Source organism: Embiotoca jacksoni, unplaced genomic scaffold, assembly GCF_022577435.1.
Source record: "Embiotoca jacksoni isolate LCO1_2020_lvr unplaced genomic scaffold, fEmbJac1.0.p SCAF_21, whole genome shotgun sequence".
In the NCBI taxonomy this organism is placed as follows: Eukaryota; Metazoa; Chordata; class Actinopteri; family Embiotocidae; genus Embiotoca; species Embiotoca jacksoni.
The window spans coordinates 10228730-10255530 of record NW_027185352.1 but is presented as its reverse complement, the minus strand read 5'-3'; the positions used below and the strand labels follow the sequence as shown (position 1 = coordinate 10255530).

Genomic DNA, 26801 nt, shown 5'->3' with positions numbered 1-26801 from the left:
CGGCTCGAAGCGTATTTCTGAAAGTGCTGAACTATTTACGGTGCGATTGTAGATTGGCTCTCAGTTATCGATGTTATTCTCACCGCTGTGCCAATTTCCTCCTTCTTGATGAGGGACAGCATGCTGGTGAGGATGCGGGCGCACATGACCAGGTCTCTCTGCTCCTGCATGTGGACCTGGAGGACTCGCAGCACCACCGGCAGCAGGATGCATCGTGATTCTGCAACACAAACAGTCGGAGGCGTAAAACGAGTGGGAAAATACAACAGGAAACAACAAAGAAAATGTTTTCATTCATTTTCTTCACGTTCCTGCTTACTTTCACGCTTACATAGGCTTTCTTCAAGATTATTAACTGTACCTAATGTAATTCCTGTGGAACATGAATGTGATTTGCATGAGGGATGTATTTGTATTGCTACGTGTAGCCTTTGGGAACACTGGAAATAAAACACTGTCACAGTAATTTGCCGCAGTGTGAAGCCTTTATTAAGAATAATTTAATAACATGGAGTTTGGTTCACCATAGGGTAACAATTAGCTATGGTGTGTTCTCAAAAGACTGCACAGTAGGAGTACACAACCAATCAGTATAATGTGGACTATTAGCCTGTTTGTACAAACTGTCAGACACACATGCAAAGTGTTACTGATCATCTTCTGCATTTTGTGGATAAATAGATTTGATCAAACTTGTTTGTTTCCCTCTGTGCTGTTTATTTTTGCTGTGTGCCCATAATCTGTGTGCAGTGCGTGCGTGTGTGTGTGTGTGTGTGTGTGTGTGTGTGTGTGTGTGTGTGTGTGTGTGTGTGTGTGTGTTATTTGGCTGCAAATCTTCCTGCATTGGAGTTTCCAAGTGGTAATTATGCACACATATCACAGCGTGCATAAAGTGTGCATCTGTGTTACGACTACGGTCTGTTTAATTTATATTTTGGAATCAAGTGTCTCTACTGCGTTTGTAAAGTCTGGATGAGGTGCGTCAGGTGTGAAAGGGGATGTATATTTAAATGTGCTGTTATTCGTGGGAGCGACTCCTGGCTTGTTGGTGATTTAGCAAGTCGTTCCAACCAAGAAATGCGATTGGTCAGCTGTACATTCGGAGGGTGGCTCAAATCAGTTCATTTTCCTTCATTTTGGTTTAGGTTATTGTAAGTATTTTCATATAGACAGAAATTGTTTGTTTGTTGTTTTGGCCTTGGCTCACCTTGAAGTCAATTTTATGTTTCCTTCAGTTTATTTAAGTATCTTGTAAATAAATACAAAAAGTTGGGAAAATTTCACCGATTTGTTCCCGTGGCCGCTTGGGACCCCGGGAAAGATGGGTTTAACTACATGATGTGTGTCTGCCACCTCTGACACGGGGACATAACAATCTGGTGGCGTGAACGCGTTAGTCACCTGGGTTGATGTAAAGCTGGCTTTCCACAGTCTTGGTGATGCACTGCAGCTTGACGGCCTCCAGGGGGCAGTCGGCTTGGACAGTGGTGGGCAGGCTGCCCAGCGTCTCCCTGACGAAACCGGCCACCTCTCTCACTGTGAAGATCTTCAGCAGCTCCCCGTAAACTGCCGGGAACGTTCGCAGGAAAACCGCCTGGGCAGAAAGGAGGGGGACGTTCAATCAAACGGAGCCTAAATCAAACAGGTGTCAAAATCATCTCTCCCTCAAAGACTGGAACCACTTTGTTGATACCCAGCAGCTAAAATCATTCAAGCTGCGGAACGAGTTTAGGATATGAATATGCATAACTGTTTTATATTGTAAACTGTGTTCACAGTGCTTTTAGTAAATCAGCATGACATAATGTAACTTCAATCTTATGAGGAACAATCATAGGGAAACGTTTGCCAAGGACAAACAAACAGTACTTCAAGAGCTTTAGAGGGAATGAGCCACCATAATACTCTATACTCTATATTCATATTCATTTATCTGTGTTCATGGAGAGCTGCTTTTCTTTTTGAAAGACAAAAGTAAATATTTACTATTGTGCCCTGAATCTCTGGCCTGGACTGGATTGGGTTGGAACTCTGGCAGGCAGGGATTACGTGGATTAAGCCAGAGGACTGTTGGGATTTTTCTGCCCATCACTTGTTTGCAGCTTGCTGTCAGATGCTCTTTCTTCCTGTCAAATTCCCTCAGATTCTCAGTGCTCAGTTGAAAGTTGAAGATTACTAAAGTTTAAAAGGGTGTCAATCGGACTGTGTTCACTGGTTCATTAATATACTGTATATAAGAAGTATTTCATTTTGGCGGTGGCTGTTGCTCAGATCGTAGAGCGGGTTGCCCACTAATCATAAGGTTCGTGGTTGGATCCCCGGTTCTTCCTGCCCAAGTTGCTTTGATGGCAAGCGAGGACTTCGCATGGCAGCTCTGAATGAATTTTATTGCTTTTTTATTCTTAATCTTTTGAAACCTATGCTGCTGTAACACAACAGTTTCCCCTCGCGGGTTCAATTAAGTATATCTATCTATAAAGCACTAGATGAGTGCAGATTATTTACTATTTTTAGTAAATAATCTGGATGTAATAGATGTTCTATTTATGTGATTTAAAAAAAAAAATCTATTTCGAGTTCCCTTAGTCAGGAATCTGAAATAGATTTTAAGAGAACACATGCACCAAACTGACATTCACATGACAGATTTTATATCTCTATCTGCTCTTTCCACTACATAGTTGGAACATAAAAAGTAACGCCGGGAAACTCTGAAATCCTGCTTTAATTGTTAAGAATCACTTGTTCCTCAAGTCAACTTCTATCTGTGCAGCAGCAGCTCTTCCTGATTTATGCGCATATTCACATTTGCTGTTTATGTTCTTGTGTGTACAGTGTGTATTGTGTTCGCCAGTGTGTGTGCCACGTGTGACAGATTAACTGGGATTAGCATTATCTTGACCTGCATCCTCCCACAGCTATTGTTGTTTTGAGGATACAGATTAATCCAGATCAGAAGTCAGTGGAGGGATGAAGCAGAGCTCTTCAGACTGTGTGCACAGGACACAGCTGGAATAGCTAATGGTAACACTAATGGTCAAATTCTTGCAGCCTCAAAGTGAGAAGAATTTATCACAATTTGACACAAAGTGGCTGCTGAAATGTAGTCGTAGTAGTAGTGCTGCGGTTTTCTGTGAGTCCCTTGAGTATCTAGATTGTTGCAATTGTTCAAATGAGCTGTGAAAAGAAATCATGCTCAGAGTTGCCACGGTAAATTAAATGGATTATCATGCATAGAGAAGACAATAGATCAAACGGACCGCGCAACACAAAAATAAATGCACACACGGAGGCAAAAACAGGTATTTCCCCACAAGTGTGTGCAAATAAACAACAACCCAAGCATCTGTTTCTGGTGTGTAATTGGGATTATCTTTGGTGTCTTTAGCTTGTTTGTTTTGGTCTCGTTTGAAATCTGTGAAGGCGGCCACCCTGCTGTGCAGACCTCCCACCGGAAAAGGGGAAGCTGACACAGAAATTCCTACTCCGACTCCAGACCCTCCGGCAGCATGAAATTCAATTACAGCCAATTTCTCACCTATCACAACTACATTAGCAGAAGTCCTCCAGGAAGGAAAACATGATGTGGTGCACCAGTGCCAACAGGACACGGACTCACACATTCACATACGTGCAGACACACAGATATGAGCACGTACTGTCGGGCACAGAGGATTTTAAGATGTGTTCATGCGTGTCAGAGATTTTTTTTTTACACACATACACAAACCTGTGTCTGAGAGACGGCAGTGGTGCCTTTGTTTTCCTGCGAGAGGAAGAAGCGGATGGACATGAACAACTCATGGATGCAGACTCTGAACTCATCCTCGTTCTGGCCTCCCGTGGCCAACGAGAAGAGCCGGCGAGACTGGATAATGTACTTGAAGATGTACTCGCTGGCCTGGAGGACAGAAGAGAGCAATCAGTTATCATTTGTGAGGTAATGAAAACTCAAAGCAAGTCTGACTTCCCTTCCAGATATAATATTTAAGGAACAGTAAAACATATCGCCCTCATGTATTCATTTCAAAGTAATTGAATTAAAAAAAATTCCCCTTGGGGATTAATAAAGTAACTACCTGACCTAACCTATTTATCTAAACATAGAAAGTACTGTACACTCCTGATGAGAGGACAGAAAATTCTGCCAAGGGTTTTGCTAATCAGCAAAAGTGCAAAGAATCTACTTGTTTTAGTTTCTCAAATATGAGAACTTGCTGCTCGGTTTTGTCTCTTTGTAAACAGAATATCTTTGAGTGTGGAACAAGTGGTGAGTGGTTATAAAACAAGGAATATGAAAACACCACCTGGAGCTCTCTGATCTAATGGCTGATTGTATTGCATGTTATAGAATAATATCAAATCATGAACTATATTATTTCTTCTTTTAAAATGCAATCTAAATGTCTTCTTGACATCTTATTTCTCATATACTTCTACGCCTCTGTAAAGCATTTTGAACTTGTGTCTGAATGGTTCTTCATAAATAAACTAATTAAAAAAGTAATTAACAAAACAAATTACATAATTAGTTGCAGCCCTTGCTGACACAGTCTATTAATTGAATTGATAAAATAACCACTTTACCTAACAAATTAATAATAATTTAAATACTCTTGAGCTCATCTGTTGCTGCTTTGTTTTGTTCTTAGAAAAGTATGACACATGAAGTTGTCTAAAGACAATCACCTTCACATGTTTCTCACACAGTTCCAGACATCCCTGCAGATCCCTTTTACACTGAAACCCTGCAAACACGTCTGGGATAGTATCACTTGTTTATTATTTGCAGCACAGCATTGACTTCTGCTGCAGGATGTCTTCTGTGAATGATAAATGGGATGCCACGGCACAGAAGCCACAATGTACTCCGCTGACAGTGAATCCGCATGAGTCATGACAATAATGTGATGTGGATTCCCAACACCAGAGGCCCTGCGTTTCTGCTGATTAAAATTGCATGCAGTGTAATAGAGAGAGGAGGGGGAATAACAAATGGTGGCACTTTGTGTTCACCGCTGATGGGGAGATATATTAGTGGCAATTAGCAGGAGTGGCAGCGAGAGGGAGCCACTATGTTTGTTTGTTTGACTCTCTGGATGCATCTGTATAGACACATAATTCATGCGTGTGTGTGTGTGTATATGGAGGGTGATTGAGTTCCTATAAAGACGGCTGCATGTGGGAACGGAGGGCTTGAAAACATCACCGCGGCTGTCTTTGTGTGCGCCTCACCTTCAGCACTTGCTGGATGTGATCCTGATGCTCTGCATCAACAATGCGGTCCACGTACCACTTCAGCACTTTGATCAGGTCCCTAGAGAAGACACACACACTCAGTATCACCACTTAGCTCTCGCCGCATCGCTTCTCTCGGTGGATTTGGCAAAAATAGATGAGGCAACGCCGTGTTTTAAAGAGCAACGCTCCATCACACCAAGTTTAAATCAATTTCGGAAAAAAACATTCACTTATTTCTTTAATACAGCTGTTCTCAATGCTGCAGTTGGGAGTCATGAGTTTGGGGCGACCAACAATGACGACCAAGAAATGCAATAAAAAAAAATTTAAAAAAAAGTTTCACTTTTATTTTGTTTCCAGTTTTTTTTCTGGATAATTACTTCAAGAGAAATCATCTTCATTGAACAGCACAGCAGAGACAGATAAAAAAAAAAAAAGAAGTGATTACTAAATTAGAATATATTCTCTTTCTAATTGGGACTACGTGACATGTGAGTTCCCTATTAATAACTTAAGCTTGATATAAAAAATGAAAAAAATTATAATCATAAGTGTCCCTGGTTTGTGTGTTAATTAATTAGGATGTGACATTTCTATTTAAACAATATCACAAACAGTTTAAACCAGATGGATGTGGCAGCCGTGCGTGCGTGTGTGTGTTTGCGTGTGTTTGCGTGTGTATGTGTGTGTTTGCGTGTGTATGTGTGTGTTTGCATGTGTTTGTGTGTGTATGTGTGTGTTTGCGTGCGCGTGCTGGCAAAGACTGAAAAATGACTGAAGAAGATGGCAGTCGTATCTTAGCAGGTAGAAAGTGTGAAGAAGACAGCCGGTGATAACAGCATGTTGTGAATATGTGTGTGTGTGTGTGTGTGTGTGTGTGTGTGTGTGTGTGTGTGTGTGTGTGTGTGTGTGTGTGTGTGTGTGTGTGCGTGTGTGTGTGTGTGTGCGTGTGCGTGTGTGCGTGTGTGTGTGTTTGTGTGTGTGATGTATAGGAGGAGAATCATGAGACGTCGAAGGCAGTTTCATAGTTCCCTCTCCATCAGCCAGGGGGCACCAGAAGCATTTCATTCACTCTTTGTGGCGAATTCAAAGCAGAGAGCAGAGCTGCCTCTCACCACACGTAGGTCGGCCTGTCCTTCTGCCTGCTCATGTGACATGTTATAAGAATACAATATGCGGGTGAGGGCTGCTGCTCTCGCCTTGAACAGTCACACGTGTTCGAAATGAAGGCGAGAATACCTGTAAGACAAAGCTCCAGCGAAGTGGCTCTCGATGTAGGTGTCCATGACTGGTTTGAAGTGCTGGAATTTACTATCCTGGAGGAGGTTGATGATATGCACCTAGAAATAAACAGAAAAAATGTACGGTAAAAAAAACATTCCTGTTCCTGTTTACTGTACAGGTTTCTCCTTAAGGAGTTTTATGGTTTAAAAAAAATCTTGTTATGACACAATCATATATATTCTGTATCAGATTGTTTCAGCTCATTATTGAAGCTGCATGATTTTTACACTGAGTGAAGCTGTAAAACTCAAAACAGCATATTTTTCACATCTACAGCATTCCATAAAACATACCTGGTATAGTTTTGTCCACTTTTGGTTCTCCACTGACATTATAAGTAAAGTTTTAATAATATTTTCTCTACAATGCATGAACCTGAGTCTTAAAACGTACACAACAGACCTTTTCACGGCAGACATTTGGAATTGACTCAGCAGGGAAATAACAGGTCTGTTAATGATCTGACATAGGGAGGGGTCCTTCTCTGTTGCATGCTGCTTCACTGTAATGGCTTACTGGGACAGGTAATGGAAATGTGCCTTCCTTAACTCCCCCCGTGCTTTCCCTACTGTGTCAAAAATCAAATTGTCTGCCATGAAAAAGGGTGTATTGGGGGGGATGAATTAACTTAATTTACACAAATTAATCTTTTTTTTTTTAATTTTATTTCAGACATGTGACCAATAGAGGAAAGAGATATCTACATATACACATATCAAAAGTTGACAAAACCACCAAGAAAAGACTATTTTGACCACGGTTATCATGTTACTTTATGTTTCCCTTGCGTGCACATTGTTGTACGATGAACTGAATTTGTCCAAATCAGCATGTCCACTCGTCCAACTTGTTGGATAGATCTCAAAACCACAAAGAAGCAAACTTGACTACAGCACCGGCTCCCGGGAGCTGTTCATCACTGATAATGCCGCGGAGAGAGGAGAAAGTGTGTTCATGTGTCAGCGTGAGACTGATGCAGAGCGAGAGAGGCAGAGATCGATCTCTGGCCTCACACTATCAGCTCAGCGCAGCGTGACCGGAGGTGAGATTGGCTCAGCGAGCTCTGAAGCGTTACGTCGCTACATCTTTTCTCCATCGGTTTGTGTTTCTGCTCTCGCTGATTGACTCGAACTCTACCTGATGTTGCATTGACATCTGAAGAGAAACAGAAAATATAAAAAAAAGATATCCATGGAAATGACCGGACCGTTAGGACAGTTTACTTACAAGTGAATCAAACACCTTCAGCCCGTATCTCTGAGAGCTTTCGTCCAAAATGCCAAAGAGAGTGTCCAGGGTGTCCTGTAGAAACTGGAGGAAAAAGAGCAGAACAAAAAGAAAAGTTTGGTATGCTTTCAACCTGAATTAAAAATAAACGTGGACTGAAATCAAATCAGAAACACTCAATACTGAGAATGTCAGAAAAGCAGCAGAGAGTCAGCGCTGAGAATGAGATTGTGGGCCTACTTTGACAATCTCCGAGCCATCGATCTCCTTCAGCTTAGAGAGGCTGTCGTTGATCCTTTCAGGATGGGCTCGCCACTTCAACAGGTCCAGCATGTCCCCTGGAGGAAGACAAAAAGAGATGCAGTCAGCGTGAAAAGAGGGAAAACAGAGGAGACGAGCAGAAGAGATCAGGACGTATCTCTCGTTTGTTTGTTCAGAAGAACAGGATTGTGAGCGCGACATGCACCTCAGATCACGAAGCATCATCACACCCTTCAATTATAACCTAAAAACTCCACCGAATCTAAACAAATGATGACATTTTCAAGTGCAGCGGGGTAAAGAAGATAAAAAGTCATTTTCCCGAGCCACATTCCCCAGACGTATGCATGAATAAAACATCAGCCTCAAGAAGAAAGTCTTTTCGCTGTCTCTTCAGATTCTGTTCAACCTGAAGCGTGTCGTTTTTGCAACTTTATGTGTGTGTGTGTGCGCGCGTGTTTGTTTGCGTACGCAACTCGTTTGTCTCAAAATATGTGTCAAGTATATTCAAAAAGCGCTGCAATATTTCTATAATCAATTCAAAGACAACGTCAAATGTATTCAGGAAATTAACAGCCTGTAGCTTTTATTTTCATGTATAAAACCAGCAACTTGACGAAAGTAAAAAAGGATTCACATCCTTTCAAATTCAGGAAATGCTGCAGCTTCACTAAACAGTGGCAAGAGTTGTGCAAGTTTGTAATGCACCGGTGACTCAGTGGAGAGGAGTGCAGCTCATCATATTTCTAATGAGGTTTTTATATCAGTTTCAAGAAGACAACTTGTTATGTCACATCTTGGCTTTATTCTCTATTACTTCCTCTTTCACATGCTGTCAAAATAATTCTTTCTCAATCCCGACGTCACCGTTCTTTGGCCAATGATCTTTCTGCTCCTTCCCATCGCCACCTCATTATTCCGGTCTTCCAAGGAGGTTCAACCAAAGTCCCATCAGCCATCCAGGGATCCTGACCTATCTCACCTACGCTGCTCTTAAATCGTCGCCTCTTTGATGCCGCCTCACCGCCAAAACTTATTTTTATCAATTTGTCTCACGTCAATAAACGTTGTTATTCAACTTTCAAATGATTCAAATGTTCATCGTTGAAATATGACTTTTTTTTCACCATGAATGAGGCACGCTAGCTGAAATAAGGCTCCAATTCCCCCGTTGCTCTTCTGGAAGGATGTATCAATTCATTAGTGAGCTCTGCAGACTGGAAGATGTTCCTGCCTCCCTGCACATTCACAGGCTTGCTCACACACTTGGATGGAAATATCACCTTCTCACTTTCACAGAACGTCATTTTACCACTTTTTACGAGCCTTTATTAAAGTGTTCATCACAGTCTTTGGTAATATATTCTTCTACATGCTACTTGCTGAACTGTAAAGGCACACAGGACCAGATAGCGGCGCTCTGTACGAGCTAAATCTAATTAAAAAAAAAACGTGCACAAGTGTGGTAGCCACAAGACAGCTCGCCGGGCAGGCGGCCAAAAAATGTCAACGCCTGCGTGGAGTTTACCGTTTTGTGTGAGCTTGGTGGAGCAGAGGAAGCTGGTGATCCAGAAAGACTCCTTGGTGCCTTTCAGCGTCTGATTGTTGGACGGGAGGTTGGCCTTGGAGAACGGCAGTTTCAGATAGCGTGAGCAGTCGGCCAGGCTGGTGTTCTCCTCACACTGGAGGGGAAAAAAAGACACATTTTGTAAACTGGCACTGTGGGCGTTTTTTTTTTTTTTTGGTAAAGAACTGCAACACCGTCAAAATGCTGAAGTAATGCTGCATTCACAGGTTAAATGCCAATTTGTCACAAAAAAAAACTTCTTTGCATCCAGTGTGACTGAATAGAAACAGAAAACAAGAGGAGATGCAGGGATATGTGAACACTAAATGTGTAGTGGGTGATTTCTACTTTTCTGTACTATATCATGGATTTTGTGTTAATTCCCCCATCAGTCACGCTAGCGACACGAACCAACACTCAAGTTTAAAACCCTGTTTCATCTCCTTAGACAAATATCTGAACTGCTGGGGTGATAAAATCGCAGAAACCGATGATGAGCTTTTGCTATGTTTGGGATTTTAAGTGCAGCCTTAATGCACAGCTGAGGCCGTTTGAGCTCTGAAGCTTCCACACAGTTTGGACTGATTCTTCTGTGTCTATTTTGGGTCTTAGGGAGAAACTAGGCCATTGCCAGTTTCATTGAGCTTTTCAGCAACTTCCATCTGGCATGAGAATGGGTCTTTACCCCCTCAACAGTGGGAACACACGAGGCGAAGAACGCTGTCCTCGGAAACTGGCAGGTTTGGGGTTTGTTAGGATTCAATCTTGCAAGGAAAAGATGAAAATAGGAGGGTTTTTTTTGTTTTTGTTTTTATAGGCTGCTGGAGAGTCCCGCAAAATAAATAATCAGATTTCTGGTCGCTGTCCTACCTCACTGCCAATAAAAATGTATGATTGTACGCCATGTTTCTCCTCTCTCCTCCACAGTGGAGGACATTATGTACACACCCTTCGCCTGCAGCTGAAGGAAAGCCTGTAGTCTGCAATTATTCTGAATTACACCCAGGACAGCGTCGCAGTAGCTTTTAAGCCCGGTCATTTTATTTGCTTTAGTCTTTTCACGTGTCAAACCCGAAATGTGTGAAAAGATGAGTGTGTGACATAAAAAGGTCTAAATAAAGAGATGCAGACTCAGCCGGAGGTACCAACTGTCTCTTACACAAGCAAACAACACACACATGAACACTCACTCATAGTTAAATTCAACCACACAGCTTGACAGTGTTACATAAGTGGACATTACTCAGCCTGTAATGGAGTGATGAGCGCTTGTTTGTTGGCCGATGGTGCCGAACAGTGCGATAAGATGATGACCGCGTTTTGCCGTTTAGAGGCGATGACTCACACAATCATATACAGAGTGTACCATGTGAAGTACCCTCGGCAACACCTATGCGATGCAAAACAGCTAGTGGGATCAGGTAAGAGGACTCTCAGCTGCAAATTACAGATGAACAGAATGAACTTGTGTCGTATTTTGAAAAGTCCGTTTTCCTCAGACTTAATCTGTACTTGGAATATATCTGTAGTACAACGTCTTAAGTGCCAAAAACAAATATCCTGCCAACGACACAGTCAGCTCGATTCCATGTCGCTCACTCGCAGTCTTGGTAGGGAGGGGACGCAGGTCTTACCTTATGGATAATGAGCTCATGGGTGCCATCTGGCAGAGTCCTGCCATCCTCCTGCATCAGAGGAACAAAGGAGTAGCCAAACAGTTTCTTCTCTCCCTTGTCTTTAGCTGTCAAACAACAACACACGGACATAATACTGAGTCCAAAATAGACGAGTACAGGCTGCAACAAAACAAACACAAACAGCTTTATATCAAGAAAAACTGTTCCCCGTCTCACAATGTGCACTGTAAATGAATGTCTTTTCAGGTGTCCGTGTTTTAATGTCTTCAATCAGAACCAAGCTGAAAAGCATTATTGAGCTTTTCTAGTTGGAATTTAAGGGAACTTTGAGGAGTTTTTCACCACTTACAATGCAGGTGAGTGGATACCAGCCCCGTTTGTATCTTGTGCTCGACCAGCACCAATAAAGGAACTCAAAATAAATACACATGAGCGAGTCTGTAGCCCCCTTTTTCACAGGTTCAAGGCCGAAATGTTTTGAAGCATTATTCCACCTTTCCGTTCTGTATAAAAGATAAAAACATAGAATGAGTGGCAGCATTGTCGTTGGAGGTAGGACCAGATCCGAATCTCTGCCCCAACTCTCCTTTTTACATGGACATCCAAGGCAACATTGCACAAGACTAGACACAGACTCTGGTGTCATGCCGGCATGCCATTGAAAAATGTAACCCCGGGGCAGCATTGCCTTGTTTAATTCAGTTTAAAAAAGAAAATAATAACAAGGGTGTCTTCTTTGACGATGAGTACTGCTAACTTGTGTCAACAGTGGTTGACAATATTCAAAACATCAGCTTTGTGAATTGTTTGTTAAAACCTCAAATGACACACATCATCCATTTTAGAAACTCTACATGACACCATCCACCGCCGCTGCTTCCTGTCACACTCAGCATCATAGGTGGATTTACAAGTCTTAAATCTGCTGCACGTTAAACCACAACACTATCATATCAGGGCAAAGTGAGTACACTGGTATTCTTCTACACAGCCTCAACCACTGACAAAAAGCAAAAAAGAGCAATAACAGGATTTGAAGATGCTCTTCGAGGGCCTGATTAATGTGCGCTGCTGTATTTGTACAAAGCTTTCTGAGAGCTCTGGGCGTAATCTGCATTATGAACACATGTAATCTGATTTATCTGCTGCTTTAGAAGTAAAGGGCTAACGCGTGCACAGCAGGGAGTGAAAAGCATAGCGTGAGAAACGTTTCTATTTCCTTTCATTGCAACACCAGCGTCTACCAGACTTTTGTGCGTGTGTTTGTGTGTGTTTGCTCTCCCTGGAGAGGAAAGTTTTACTGTATTAAACTAAGAGATTGGCACAGCAACCACTACCATTTCTTTTCTTGCCTTCCTGTGATTCGTTTTTTTTTTTTTTTATACTATCGAAGTTATTGCTTACAAAACTGGACACTTTTTGTTGTGTGTGGATCTCCTCAGACAGGTTTCCCAAATCTCTAAGTCTTCTCAGCTTCAGGCACCAGGAGATTAGGAAAGATTAAGTGGTGCTGTGTGAAACGCAGGCTTAGCTGAGCTTGGCCGACCAGGTAGAGATTGATGTAAGTTATATTTCGAAACCGCTCTACCAAACAAACACTATTGTTATACAGCACAATGTAATAGTTTGGAGACTTGTTCGGACTTCAAGCTTTAAAATCTATAATTAAAGGAAAGCCTTTTTATTTTCATGCTGTGTACAAAGAGAAAAAAAATCAGGGCCAGTTCTTCAGACAGCGTCAAATATATTACTGATCATAAGGTGCATCTTTTCCTGCAAATTGTATCAATTGTTTCAAGATCTATCAGCTATAATAAAGCATTGTGCTGCTGACGCTCACAGGTCCTTACAGTCCCCTTTGAACACCATTTAGAAACAACACTTGTCTCCCCACAAACAAATGAACAATTACAGCTGCTGCCAAACGAGTGCAAAAACAAGATAAAAGCATATTTGGAAGAAAAAAAGACCCCCTTTCTATTTGGCCTTAATTGAAAATGAGAGTATGGGCTAATCAAATTTTTACAGGCAGGTCGTCCTCGAGTTTGAGATGCCCTAATAGTACGTGTAATAGGGCCTCCCCAGGTTTGGTGTCACCACAGGCCTAAATTGGGATCTTAATAGGCAGCCCTTGGGTGGCAAGACTAGCACTGCCAGCAGTAATAAGGCTACTATATCTACTGTGCACAGCCACAGAGCCTCCCAGCTCGGCATAATAATATGGGCTTGTTATGAGAGACGAGACTTGGCCTTTTTCCCTGTAGCCCAGAAAGAGAGTGAGAGCAATATTTTGGTCGTAATTAAAGTTTTGTCTCATTAGGAAATGAGAACCTGGACAAACTGCTCTCATTATGGAGGAACAAGTTTAGATTTATACACTTGGACGTTGTCTGTGTGTGTGTGGGGGGGGCGTGCAGCTGGAGGGCTGGCAAGTTAAAGAAGGTAGGAGGGTGAATACTTTCAGAGAGAGCGAGCGAGCAGGTAATTGTTTGATGTAATTGAGTGTAATTCTGAGGTTTATCAGGGATGTGCTTGGAGCTACACTGCAGCCTGAAGTCAGAGCAGGATGACAGCTCTTTATCTTCATAAACAACCGTGAAGCACCTCCGGCCTTCACAGGCCGCGCAGGTAATGTGTGAAAAACGCACGACAGCTTGGTAAAACGCAATCTTTTCCCAGATAAATAAAGGTCATCCACAAACTCGAAGTGTCACTTACTGGAGCAATGTCGAAACTCGAAGCGGACGTGCGATCCCCGAAACATGTCGACAGGGATGGGCAGCTTGATCTGCTCCGCCCAGCGAGGACTGTTGTTGTGGTAGAGCACCAGGGAGTGGTACTCGTCTGCACCTGGTTCGCCCGAGCCGGCAGCCACGTGAGTCTGAGGGACAGGAGGAGGAGAGTGAAGAGAGGCAGAGGTGGCGGCACCAGAAAAAGAACAAGGGAAGAGAGTAAAAGAGGCTCAGGGGTGAGTTAAAGGGCAAATTGGAACGATGTAGCGAATGAATATGTCCACCAGCGGAAGATATGAATGCAGTGTAAACCCTCCACACCCACCAAACGGCAATAAAGTGAGGAGGACAGGGTTCACACGTGTGTTTGTGTGTGTTGGAGGGTTGCGTGCCTTGCGGTGGCAGCAGCAGTGGCAGCAGGGTTATATTTGACTTTTCTGTCCGAGGCCGAGGCAGTGCAAGAAACCACAGAGGCCAGACTGTCACAGTGCTGCACCAGAAATGGGCAACACACTGGAGAGACACTCAGCTCTCATCTGGGTCAGCCATGTTTAAATGAAGAGTTTGGGTCCAAAATAAGACACCCACTATTAAGAAAAAGCAGGGTTAAATAAGTTCCTAAATAAGTCATTTCCTACCCTTAAAGGCACTGTTAAGTCTTTAAAACGATGTATTTTTCCAGTGACGACAAACAGTTATGGTTCTCATTAAATGTTTGCTGAATAAGAACAAAAAAAAAATAAAATAAAGGTTTTTACCTTGAGGACCTGTCCATCAATATCCAGCACGTAGACGGTGATCTCGACGTTCCGCGCTACGCTCTTCCCTCCCTTCTCAAACTCTCCTTTGTCCAGTGTGATGTAAAGGTCGTTCCTCATCTCTCCTGCAGGAACAGGAAGGGAAAAAAACAACAGGCAGCAACACATTGATTATGCATATGAGCAAGTATTATTGATGACCTCTCAGCAGATTTTTTTTTTTGGGTGTAATTCTTCATGACAGTGGTGGACAGCATTTAAATCAGTGCTGTTTCATGATATTTTTTTCTGCTGACGTGAAACTTACGCCTGAGTTCGGGCATTTGAGCACCACAATGGACAAGATTCAAAAATCCACTGTAAGCAGATTTCTCAGGATGCCGTTTTTAATAAACATTTATAACATTTGCACATTAAACTGCTAGTGGGGTTGACAGGAGTGATGAGGTTAAAACAGGCCCAAGAGGGAAGAGAACGCTGAATGTGAACTTTCACTCGTGACCTCTAAAAAAAAACAAGCAAGCATCAACTTGCGACCCCTCGTTACTGGTTGCAAACATGTAATTTTTTTTTTGAACAGTTGAACAGCCAATGATATTTCTTTTTTCTTTGTTTTACTTTTAGAACTCAGAGGATGTCAGATAGATACCATAAAATGATAACAAAAACTATAAAAGATTTCACTTCAAATGGTTATTAGGGTGAAAACCACATGGGCTAAAATGCCCTTAGCGGCAGAGTCCCTGGACCTTTACTGCATGTCATTTCCCTGCTCTTTCACAATAAAATGCTCAATTCCTGCAGATGAAGTTCTAGTAACTACTCAGTAAATTCAAGCATGATGTCCAGGATACTTAACGTTTAAAATCTGACTTGTAAAACAAACTCTCCGGTAAAAAAAAATCCAGCCTTTACTTCGGTCTTGTGAAGGTGGTCTGTGTGGCCTGCAAAAACACTCGAGGCATATAATCCCAGGAAGTAATAGTCTCCATCTTTTTGTTATTGTTGCAGCTGAAGGTACAATGACTGTGCCAGGCATACATTTATTTCCTTCTGTAAGGGAAGTAAAAAAATGGTGCAATGCATGCTGGGTAAGAAAGAGGAAAGGCTTGTCCCCACTGCAGCCAAGCTGCTGTCTGACACATTGTAAAATTGGTAGCCTGTGTGGCCTGTCTGTGTGTGTGTGTGTGTGTGTGTGTGTGTGTGTGTGTGTGTGTGTGTGTGTGTGTGTGTGTGTGTGTGTGTGTGTTCATCATATCTCTATCACCAGGGTCAACATTGATTTTCTCTTAACAACAGTTACCATGGCAACATGGGGCACTCTATATACACTTTTATTGTACACTTGCTTCACACACACACACACACACACACACACACACACACACACACACACACACACACACAGGGCACACACTGCCCTGTACAATGGGAAAAGGATAAGTGGAGAGGGAGGGGCAGAGCAGCTGGACATAGAAAAGAAAAAAGATTGTGCTTGTGTGTGCAAAAGAAAATGAGGAGAGAGATACAGTCAGATACGAATCCAGAATATGAAAAAAAGAAGGAGAGACTGTTTCCTTTGCCCAAAGGCAGACTTACACAAGCAGAGAGGGTGAGAGCACTCAGCGCTAAGGGTTTGTATCCAGACAAAGACAAAGAAAGAGATGGTGAACATAAATCTGAGTTAGTGAGGCGCTGGGGGGCCCGCAGTCCGATGTGCTTTATCTCTGTGACCAGACAGCATACCACACTTATTTAAGAGATCAGCTTTTACATGGATATAGAAGTCCACTGATGTCCAGCTCTCATCAAAGAAAGAGTCAGGAGGCTAATGTCCTCACTACTTTTCTTCCCACATATGTAAACATCAAAACGTACATTTCCAGTCCCGTGTTTCATCTTACATGCTCGTGGTTGCGCATTTGTTACCAAGGCAACAAGACCCCCATCCAGCTAAGCCTGAGGGTCTGTGCAGGGGGTTGTGTCATTTAGACAAGCCGCAATCTAAGTGATGCCCATCTACCTGAACGAACCTGAATATTTCATCTTTCTGAGGGCACCCTGAGGTGGAATGCAAATATCACTCTGCGCATGCAATAGGTAGGGACATCAGGTGTTACCAGGACAACGGCAGTAGATATTTTTGAGGCAGGCCAACATATAAAATACAAAGTAAGAGTAGAAAAGACACTGTTAAGTTTATAGTCTCAAAAGGTGTCAGCTAAAATGTGATATATCATAAATAGTGACATGTATGTTTTGTTATACTTCCTGACTGATATGACCTTTTAATTGATGTCTTTTCACACCTGCTGCCTGCCAATCCCGATTAGAAAACCCAATCTGGTATCTAAAAAAATCCAATGTTTTTATCAGCAGCAGTTTATGGGAAATAAATAAGGAAATGTCAGCACAGCGGTCACAATAGGAGAGTCCTCGTTTGAATCAGCCAGCTGCGGCCTTTCTGTGTGAAGCTTCTCTGTCAGGAACTGGCCTTCCTGTCTTGTTTTCTCCCATATATAGATACAATGAACTGGCTATAGGTGTGATTGTGATTGTATGTAACTGGCTTGAAAACCCCCTGTATAAAATGTGTAATGTGTGAAGCCCATGTAGCTTGTATACATGTGCCCCATGGAAAATAAGATGAATACATGAAGTTTTGTAGAAGCTAATTTCTTATACGAAGGGCAGAGGTGTGAAGGAATAACATCCACGTTCAGCTGTAAAGAGAAGTTGTCGAGAAATATGACAGACAGTTGACATCCAGAGATGAAATCATGAAGGCTGAGGAAGTTGTTGTACACCCTCGAGGAAAGTGATCGAGTGTGGTGCTTGTGGTGTCCTACCTGGCATGATGACATCAGAGAAGCCCAGTTTCCTGGTGATGGACACACCCCGGGTGAATAGGACCATGTACTCCCGTCTCAGCTGCTCAATGTCCCCGTGGAGGAGCTGGAGAGCCACTGCCAGGCCTGAAAATGAGATAATGACAACATTCAAAAGCTGCAATATCATATTCCTATACACAGCCACACCACGGCCTTGATCTTCCCTCCCTTATTCTTTTCCAAAGCCACCCAATAAAAAAAAAAAAAAAGCTCAAAATATATCATAAACCTAATCCCAGCACTATAAACAATCTTGTATTCGTGATCTCAGAGAAAAGTATTCACAGAGGCCCATTTCCAGTTTTACTTCAGCCGCACTGAGTTGCAAACCAGACAACTGCAGTTATACCTGCCAACAGGAACACTCGTGTGTATGGAAAGCAAGCAGACACCCCCACATATATAAACACAAAAATGCACACAGCCTGTGAGTCATCGCCAGCTCTTTTTTTTTTATGAAGAGGAAATCCTACATGAAGGCTGTCGTCTCGATTCAATATCCTTACACAAGAACTCCAAATGTCGGCAGAGGTAAATGAATGCACCTTGTCTTGTATTTAGAGCTCAAACTGTATCTCTGCATTGTCAGTGAGCCTGTCCACGTCAGCGCTGAGGAGAGGCAGATAGGTAAACAGCCGAACAGCAAAGGGAACGCGCAGGAGACAAGATGATGATGATAATTACTATTGTTGTGGATTTTCTTTTTTTTTTTTTAATTTGGGAGAGACGGTGGTGAAATGGTTCATTAGCTGTGAGAGGTTGCAGTCACTGAGAGTCAACAAAGAGACGTGACCAGTTTGCAAACCTGACAGCTTTATGCTCGACGACACCGCCGCGCAAAGGCACAGAGCAAGAGTAAGAAGCAATGAAGTTGGGGGGGGGGAAAGGGTTAAAAGTTTACAGTCTTGCCGGTAAACTGCATACTAGATCGCGGGCTTGTAAATGCCCGAACGTTCGGCGAGAGCCTGTGATAACGAAAGTCAAGCAAACCTTCTGACATGAGCGCCATTTAATTTAGCTTCTGTGGCTTTCGGGTAGTTTTCAGAAGGGCTCATTGAGCCCATGCAGTATCAAACTGCGGTAAACAAACATTTTGTTGTGTGTTTAGTGAACCCGGTTCATCACGTATGGTATATTTTATTTAATTACAGATAGCAGCTTCGCAAAAAATAACGTGTAAATATAGTTTTAGCGAATGCTGAAGCGAGCCACAGGTTCCTCGATAGCTAACTTTCCTGCCAGATGTGTCCCTCTCTTGCTTTAGCTCTTCCGGTAAGTGCGATGGTGAGTTGTAGAGTTTACAAATGACCGTAGCAACGTAGTTAGTACTGTTACGGCTGACGGGGAGCCATTCAAAGCCAGAATATAGTAGCTGCACAAGATGTAGTTACTCGATCTGGTTTACGCTTTAGTTTTTACTTGTATAGAAATATAACATAAGATGCTTTTACATTTTACAAAACGGTTGCACAAAACGTTTAATGTTACATGGTAAAACTAATGTGAAAAAGTCAGTCTTAACTTCATTTTGTAGCTGTGTTTGCAAGCACACCCACAAACACGCACACACACACACACACACACACACACACACACACACACACACACACACACACACACACACACACACACACACACACACAGAAGGTATGAGGGTTAAAAGAGACACTAAAGAACACTCCTCTGGTCTGAATAATTCCAAAATGAAGAAAGAAAGTCCATCCACGTTGTGTTCATTGTGGCACAAAGGCTCGGTGGAAAATAAAAAGAGAGTACCGTTCAGTTCAGGGGAGATTATATTTTTTCTACCGGAGCCTAATTTACTTGCCCCTTCATGTGGATTCAGCCTTTGGCATTTATACACACATGCACACACAGCCAGGCTCTAAAAGCTATTACGGGGCCACAATTAGGCAAACCAGCTTCATTACTATTCTGCCTGGTAGATGGAGCTGAGTCTGACAAAAAAAAAAAACACTCTCAACCTTTGCTGCCCCCAGCCCACCTGGCCTGCCTCTTCACAAACTCTAAAAAAGTATAATAAAAACTCCAAAACAAAACAGCGGCGTTGTCGCAGCCTCTTCTGTCACTGCCTACGCTTGCATGTGGAGGTGGGAGCTGAATTATCTACCTAACCTGACTCAGCCACAGCCAGAGTCTTATGAAATCCCTTTCAGGATTACTGGGTGCATGTAAACAAAATCTCCTCCATCTCCTCTCATCAAAACCCTCTCCACGCTTTTGATTACCCAAAAAGCATATCTGACCCTGACCACAAGCAGGTAAAGAAAAAAAAAAAATTGATAGTTATCAGTCTACCTGAAAACAACAACAACAAAAAAACTCTCTCTTTCTCTTTATAATGGAAAAATAACAACAGGCGGGCGGTCTTTATCATTTTAGAGCAGAGCATTCATCTCTCTCCTGCTAATTGGCTGCTAAGAAGAGACTTTTGGCCCACAGCCAGGTCTGTTTATAAGGAGAACCACACACTGAGACAACTGAAGACAAACACCAGCATACACACACAGTCAGGCAACGATCGCACAGCACGCGCATATGATGCATTAACATAAACATGTACACATATACACATGAATGCACGTTACGTTATCTCACTCCACTGCTCACTCGTTTTAATTGCCCTCCTGACACTAAGTGTTAATAAATTGCCGGCCTTCAATTATGCATGGAGTTCCATAACTCCTGCGCTGGATGTTTTCACAGGGACCTACTGGGAAAGGGGACGCTGACCTGCTTGGTAAAAGATGAAACATCGCCTCCGGGTTTCGCATTTGTTGTCGCGGCTTAGCACGCAGCTCGAGTGTTATCTATTCTGTAATATTGCTCTGCAGCAGGATAATTGCCTCGCGGGAGAAATTGGCTTTTTTCAGATGAGGGTGCAACCGGTAAAATTGCGCTGCGAGTGATATTGCGTGTGGCTGTTTCGAATGTAGAACGGGCAGGGAAGAAGTAAAAGATTTGGAGATTCAAGAACGGAAATCAGAGGAATGTAGATTGGCAAATGCTTCCTGGAATATTTTGGTCGTCTTTAAACTTGTTGCTGCACGTGAAAACATACTAAATACACTGTAAAGGTGGGAGCAATATGAGCAGATGTTTCTGCTACCGTTACAGCTATTATCACGAGTGCAGGTGTGTGTATGAGAGCGATAGAGGGAGACGTTTAATTAAAGAGATAGAAGAAGCTCAAAAGAGATAATACAAGCACAATCCATGCAAAGTAAAACTGTCAAAGCTAATAAAAGTGTAATTCATTCATTTTGGTCCGGCCAGATGAATCGTGCTCATAATACATAAGTGAAACCTAATATCCAGAGCTCATTATCTTAAACATTGAAATGATTACCTCTGCTTTGTAATTACAGCATTTCCCTTTCATTCCCTAAGATCAACGTCAGGCCTGGTTAAGTGGTGTAAATGTAATTTTGGAACAAACTTGCCTGAATTATGCACGCTGCCCGCATAGTGTGACAAAAGACCCGCCGCTCTGCTCTAATGCACTTTGAAAGAGAAAGCACTGAGGCAAACCCAGGCGTTCAGCTGGATCAATGTCATTAGCTGACAGCTCCTAAAAAGCTAGCATCCAAATTGTTTGTGATGAACTGTGCACTGCTGCCAACGATGGGAGTGAACTCTTTAAAATAATTCACTTCCATGTGTTTATTATGTGTGTGTCTGTGTGCGTGTGCGTGTGTGTGTGTGTGTGTGTGTGTGTGTGTGTGTGTGTGTGTGTGTGTGTGTGTGCATTGCATGAGTGCTGTCAAATGAAAGCCTGAAGCAAACACTTACATTTCATTTGAGAAAACAGTGAGGACTAAAGCAACATGCGGTCTCCTGACAATTTTTAACCAGCGAGTGTGAATGACTGCTTCTGATTATAAACCCTTAAAAGATGAAAATGTCAGTGTTCTATCTGCGGTGCCATCTGCCAAAAGTTTTGGAAGGTGAATGGCAACAACACAGAACATTATCAGTATGAATGATCTGTTATTAAATCAGACGATATGCATGCAGCTGTGTGCTATCTATGGTAATACGGCCAGTCAGCAAAAGCAGAAGCAAGTAGCAAACAAAGGTGAAGAACCTGATCAAGATTTTGGAGGATTTCTAAAGGAGCTAAGAAAACAGCAGTAAATAGTTGCCAAAAATAAGTGTTTTTTTTTTAATGTTATATCAATAATTAAATCAGACTTTTTTTGTCCTGCTTATGCAGAGCACTTTCTATCTCCACCCATTCAACAGGAACGCCGCCACTTAAGATTTGAGCTCGTTGCTGCAGTTTTGTTGTGTTCTAAAAAAAAAAAAAAAGACGCTGCTCAGATAGCACACACCGTGTTGAATGGCTTTGTGTCATTCAGTTTAATCACTCCATCCCTTCACGCTTTCGCAAGATCGCTCATGATAATTTAACGGAGTCGTATGACTTCTCGTCAAGTAATTATCAGTCCTCCGAGGGCAGGTGGCTGGCAGGTGCTGACTCAGCAGATCAGTCTCTCAGATTTTCTTGACATTCTTGTAATCTCTTTTCTCACTTCTCCCTCCAACAATTGTCAAGGTTTTTTTTTTTTTATACAGCAGGCCACGCTGTTTCTCCAAGAATATACTGAAGAAGCAGGTGTAAAAAGACTCGGCTAGCATTCGTTACCGACCTGCAGCAAGGTCGCAGGAACATTTCACAGATACGTTTATGTAAATCAGCTGGAAGACTTCTGAAGAACTGTTCCTGATTGTTTACAGTTGTTTTGCCCCTTGATGCAAATAGGTGCAAACAAGCAAAACACTGTTTAATTCGTGATTATGTCCTCTCGCTTTACAATTTGATGCCTCCTTCACTGTGTTTTGAAGTTGTAATAAGATAAACTTATTCTATCATTTTTTTATTCAAAGGACTATCGGCAGTACTTTACCAGCTGCAGCAATATCATTCTATAGTCCACTCATTGCACAACAAACCTCTTCACGTCAAATGATTTTTTTCTCTTTGACGTCTGAAGGAGTGAATGTTCTGATTCTCCGCCGACCTGTTGCTATGGGAAACTGCTGATGCTGTTGTTCAGGATGATGCAGATGCAGCTATTTATATGAACCGTCCGAATGCATATGTAACGGCAGGCTTCCTGCAGACGCAAGCATGCGAGGACTCATCCCCTCCCCTAAAGAGGAACTTCAGTGGCACAGTAAATGCAACTCAGACTGACCGGAAACTGACTATCGCATGGTAAGACACTCATGAGGCAAAAGAGCTGCTAAGTTAGTCATCCGAGCATGACAACGGTGTTGCGAAAGATAGGAATCAAGATTTCGCAAGACTGTTGAATTAGAGGAAAATTCTTCCTCGATATTAAAAATATAAAACAAAACAAAAAGTGAATCTTAATGAAGGAAGGCATCATGTTTTACTGAATACTCTTGTTGTCTAACGTCTCTAACCAAGAATGGTGTGTGTGTGTGTGTGTGTGTGTGTGTGTGTGTGTGTGTGTGTGTGTGTGTGTGTGTGTGTGTGGAAGCAGGATGAATAAAACAAATGTGGTTCTTACCTGTGTTGGACCCAGACAGGTTGTACCTGGAGTTGGCCTTTTTGATGATGTTCTCATAGATTTGGTACCACTCACTCTCAGTGTTACACCTGGACAGAAGGGCGAACGAGATTAACTCTGCAATCAGCTACGGATGTAAAGGGTCACTCTAGCGATTTAACATTTCTTTTTGAATAAGTACTCACAAGGACAGATTGGTAAGAAGTTGCGCAGTCTGAGATATTAAGACCAAAACTGGTTAATCCTACAAATGTCCATCACGTAGCAAAAAGCACTTTTGCATTAGAGCCTCCCTGCCTGCCAAATGCTCAACTCGTTTAAACTCCATGTCCCCACTTTGTACGCTTCCTGTTGTTGTTTTCAAACCCAAGCTCAGATAAATCTGATGACATCATTACTGGACTTGCACTCTAAAATCCCAAAGTTTTAAGTAAAATGGACCTATAATGTGTTATTCTCTAGAAAAACATCACTAGTTGTCATTCTTTTGTACTGCACCTTGCAATGTGACCATCTGGTTTCTTGCTACGTACTGTATGTCATATTTGTAATATATGTCATATTTGTAACATGTATGATAACATTTTGTTGGATTGACCTGAACTAAAAGCAAGATTTATTGTGTCATTATTACATATAACTAGGACATCTCAGGTAAACACTAAGCCTTATTTACCGTGACGTCTTGTCCGGACCTACTTCTGAAAGAAATTCAGCTCAGAACTTTAATGCTAATCCAACTAAAACATTTGTTGTGCTGCTTCAGGTATAAAGGAGCTGGCTGTGGTTTCTAAGTCTATTTGGCCAGTAGGTCTGATCCAGCTTTAATTTAGGTCAAACTACTGTGTCACCGGTAGCCTTTTTTGTCCCTCAGGGCATCATGTGGCCTGTGTTGGACCACAGAATACTTGCTCTGCCACTGGCAATGAACAAAGCATCAAGCCTCTGAAGACAGAACACAACAGAAAAGCTGGGTTTTTTTTGGAAATGTTCATACTAATACTGCTGTATTATCTAGTCAGACTACCAAGAGGTTGCTTTGTAGGTTCATAAAAAAGTAATTCTAGCCTTTCATTGTAAGTTAACTTGTAGGTCATTTTAACAACCAATGACCCCTGAAGGAATAGTTTGATATGAGCATTGGCTTAGTTTAGCATAAAACCAACCTCTGCAAAACCACAATTTATCACTTTTACACTCTTGGCAAGAGAGTGAATAATCATATTTTCCATAAAACTGAACTATCCTTTAAAACCGTTTTACAAAAACACGGTCGAGGCATGCTTATGTCATCGGCTCCACTACTCCGTTGCAAGTGTCGCAGCTGTAAAACGTTGGATAAATTGTTTTGATCATCACAACCCTTGCAACATAACTTGTTTCTCTTTTTCTCAGAATCTAAATCCATTCTTTCCAATAACATTTGGAAAAACTACAAGAGCTATTTTCATTATTTTATGCCCCATTCAAGTGATAAAGGCCAGTGCGGGAATGTCTTACCAGACAGCAGATTTTTAAAACTGTGAAATACAGATAATCATCTGGCGGCAATAGGCTTAATCAGCATTGTGTGAAGTCATGTGGAAAGTGCTTGAATGTAACATAGGTTCATTCATATGTGAAAACCACACTATAGGTTTAAGAGTGGCTTGACTTAATATTTAGATCTGTGCTATTCCACTTCAGTAGCAAGCAAGCCAAACAGAAAAATGTGTGGGGGCTCGTGGGTCACACAGAATAGTAGTCTACAAATAATTCTAACAGTATCATGTCAATAGATGGCCATGCACAGTAAACACACCAGGTTATAAATTGATGCAGCTCGTGAGTAAATAAATACTTGTTAGTGCATTCACTCTGGAATTTGTGATTTTTACAACCCATTTTATATCTCTGCAGCTTCGAGAGAGGCATTTTGAAGTTAGTATCTCTATAGTCCACCACCCCAATATGCTGTGGGATGCTTGACTGAGCAAATGGCAGGTGCAGAGCGGGTGTAATCATGTTGCAGTCCATCACAGCACATGCGAACACAAACCCGGGGTTTCCCTGATCCTCTCTGTCCTGTTGCCATCCTGCCGCCAAGGTTACCCGCATAGATTGTTTATGGTTGAAGATGCACACTCCTGCTTGCCTACATCATTATATGCCTATGGTTCAGCCTTAGCCGGCACGCAGGCCGCTGGTTGAAAAGGTCAGATTTAGAGGAAAGGACTCCGTAGAGAAATAAATAGCTTTTTACAGTGACTTACGCGTAAACCTTGAGCAGGTGGTCATCCTTGGAGTCAGCAGTGAGCAGATCAGCAATGCTGACAACAGCACAGCCAAACGGCCGCCTGTACTGAACACTACACAGGTTCTTCTTCTCTCCTGCTCCCATCCTCCCTGCACACACACAGACACACACACAAAGAGTTATCACAGCACGAGATTTAAAAAAAAAAGAAAAGAAAAAAGCATGTCGTGCTCAAGGGAATAAAAAAAAGCAACGACGCGACTCCCACCTATTCTTATGATGTGTACAACGATGTAGACATCTTTTCGAAGATCACTGCTTCCCAAATCCTGACAAACAACACAGGGGAAGAAGCTTTAGCATCAGATCTGACACAGCTTTTAGTTTTCAGCATAAAAGAACACGAGTTAAGTCAGCTTTACCCAGCTTTAAATTTCTCCCTGTCAATCTTTTTAAAACACAAAGTCATGTTCACTACTCACCACAAATAGCGTGCATTGTCTTTCTGTCTTCTCTGGCGACTTGGGTAGCCCGCTCTTATTCAGCCTGACAAAGAACCTTTCACTGTACAAGAGGAGAAACAGAGAGAGGGAAGACACAGAGAGATGAATCAGGTCAGGAGTGATGGCTGAGTGTCATAGTAAACAACTGCAACCAAGCCAATGCTAACAGGAACAGAATAAAGATTAGAAACAATGTCAGAAATGTCAAGCGCTGAACGGTGGGCACTGGAGAAATCACTTCAAAGTTCAAACATCGCACTAAAGCTGTCTGAAACCTTGAGAAAGGATATGAGGCGGAAAAAAAAAAAAGACAAGCAGAGAGGGAGCAGAGACAGAAGGATAGACGGAGAGAGGGGAGATATACAAAGCTTGAATTACTGAGCCAAATCCCCGACACAGAATGTCTGTAAGACATCTGACAACAAGTACATTCACATGCGGCTCCTCCATGGCTGAATAAAAGTGCCTTGTTGCATATTGTGGATTCTCTCTGGTGCTTTTTTAGCCCAGATAGAGGACTGTCATCGAAAATAGTGATGGGTTGCAACCAAAACAAACCCCAATTTTCCAACTGCCAAGTAAGTTGGCACAAGTCTTGTGAAAAGAAGAGAAAATGTACTTGATTTATAACATAAAATGTACAGAAATAGTAAGTCATACATGTAATTACTTGGTTGCTGCTGCAGTTTTTTTTGGTACATTACAGCACTGAACTAACTAATGAGTGGGTTTTTTTTTTCTTATTAGTCAGCATAACTACATAACTGCATGAAAACAAGTCTACAGCGAAGCAAGTAACTCTGCAAAAGTGATTGGAAGTTGAGAAACACACAAAGCAAGGACACAATAGACAGATAGACAACCTACTACATCCCTCTACCAACAAGACTTACGAGTCTGTAT

The 26801-nt window shown here is 42.1% G+C and overlaps 1 protein-coding gene across 1 annotated transcript in view; it reads right to left on the bottom strand.

Moving 5' to 3' along the window:
- dock4b (dedicator of cytokinesis 4b) overlaps positions 1-26801 on the bottom strand; it is a 121981-nt gene that overhangs the window by 42535 nt on the left and 52645 nt on the right. The window contains exons 9-24 of the mRNA XM_069156988.1: positions 25878-25959; positions 25664-25724; positions 25412-25544; positions 23160-23248; positions 17557-17682; positions 14708-14832; positions 13936-14098; positions 11215-11321; positions 9542-9695; positions 7993-8090; positions 7753-7836; positions 6481-6581; positions 5236-5317; positions 3731-3901; positions 1402-1594; positions 84-220 (exon numbers count right to left, since the gene is read on the bottom strand). Coding sequence (XP_069013089.1) covers positions 84-220; positions 1402-1594; positions 3731-3901; positions 5236-5317; positions 6481-6581; positions 7753-7836; positions 7993-8090; positions 9542-9695; positions 11215-11321; positions 13936-14098; positions 14708-14832; positions 17557-17682; positions 23160-23248; positions 25412-25544; positions 25664-25724; positions 25878-25959 — 1906 coding nt within the window. The remainder of the gene's footprint in view (positions 1-83; positions 221-1401; positions 1595-3730; positions 3902-5235; positions 5318-6480; positions 6582-7752; positions 7837-7992; positions 8091-9541; positions 9696-11214; positions 11322-13935; positions 14099-14707; positions 14833-17556; positions 17683-23159; positions 23249-25411; positions 25545-25663; positions 25725-25877; positions 25960-26801) is intronic.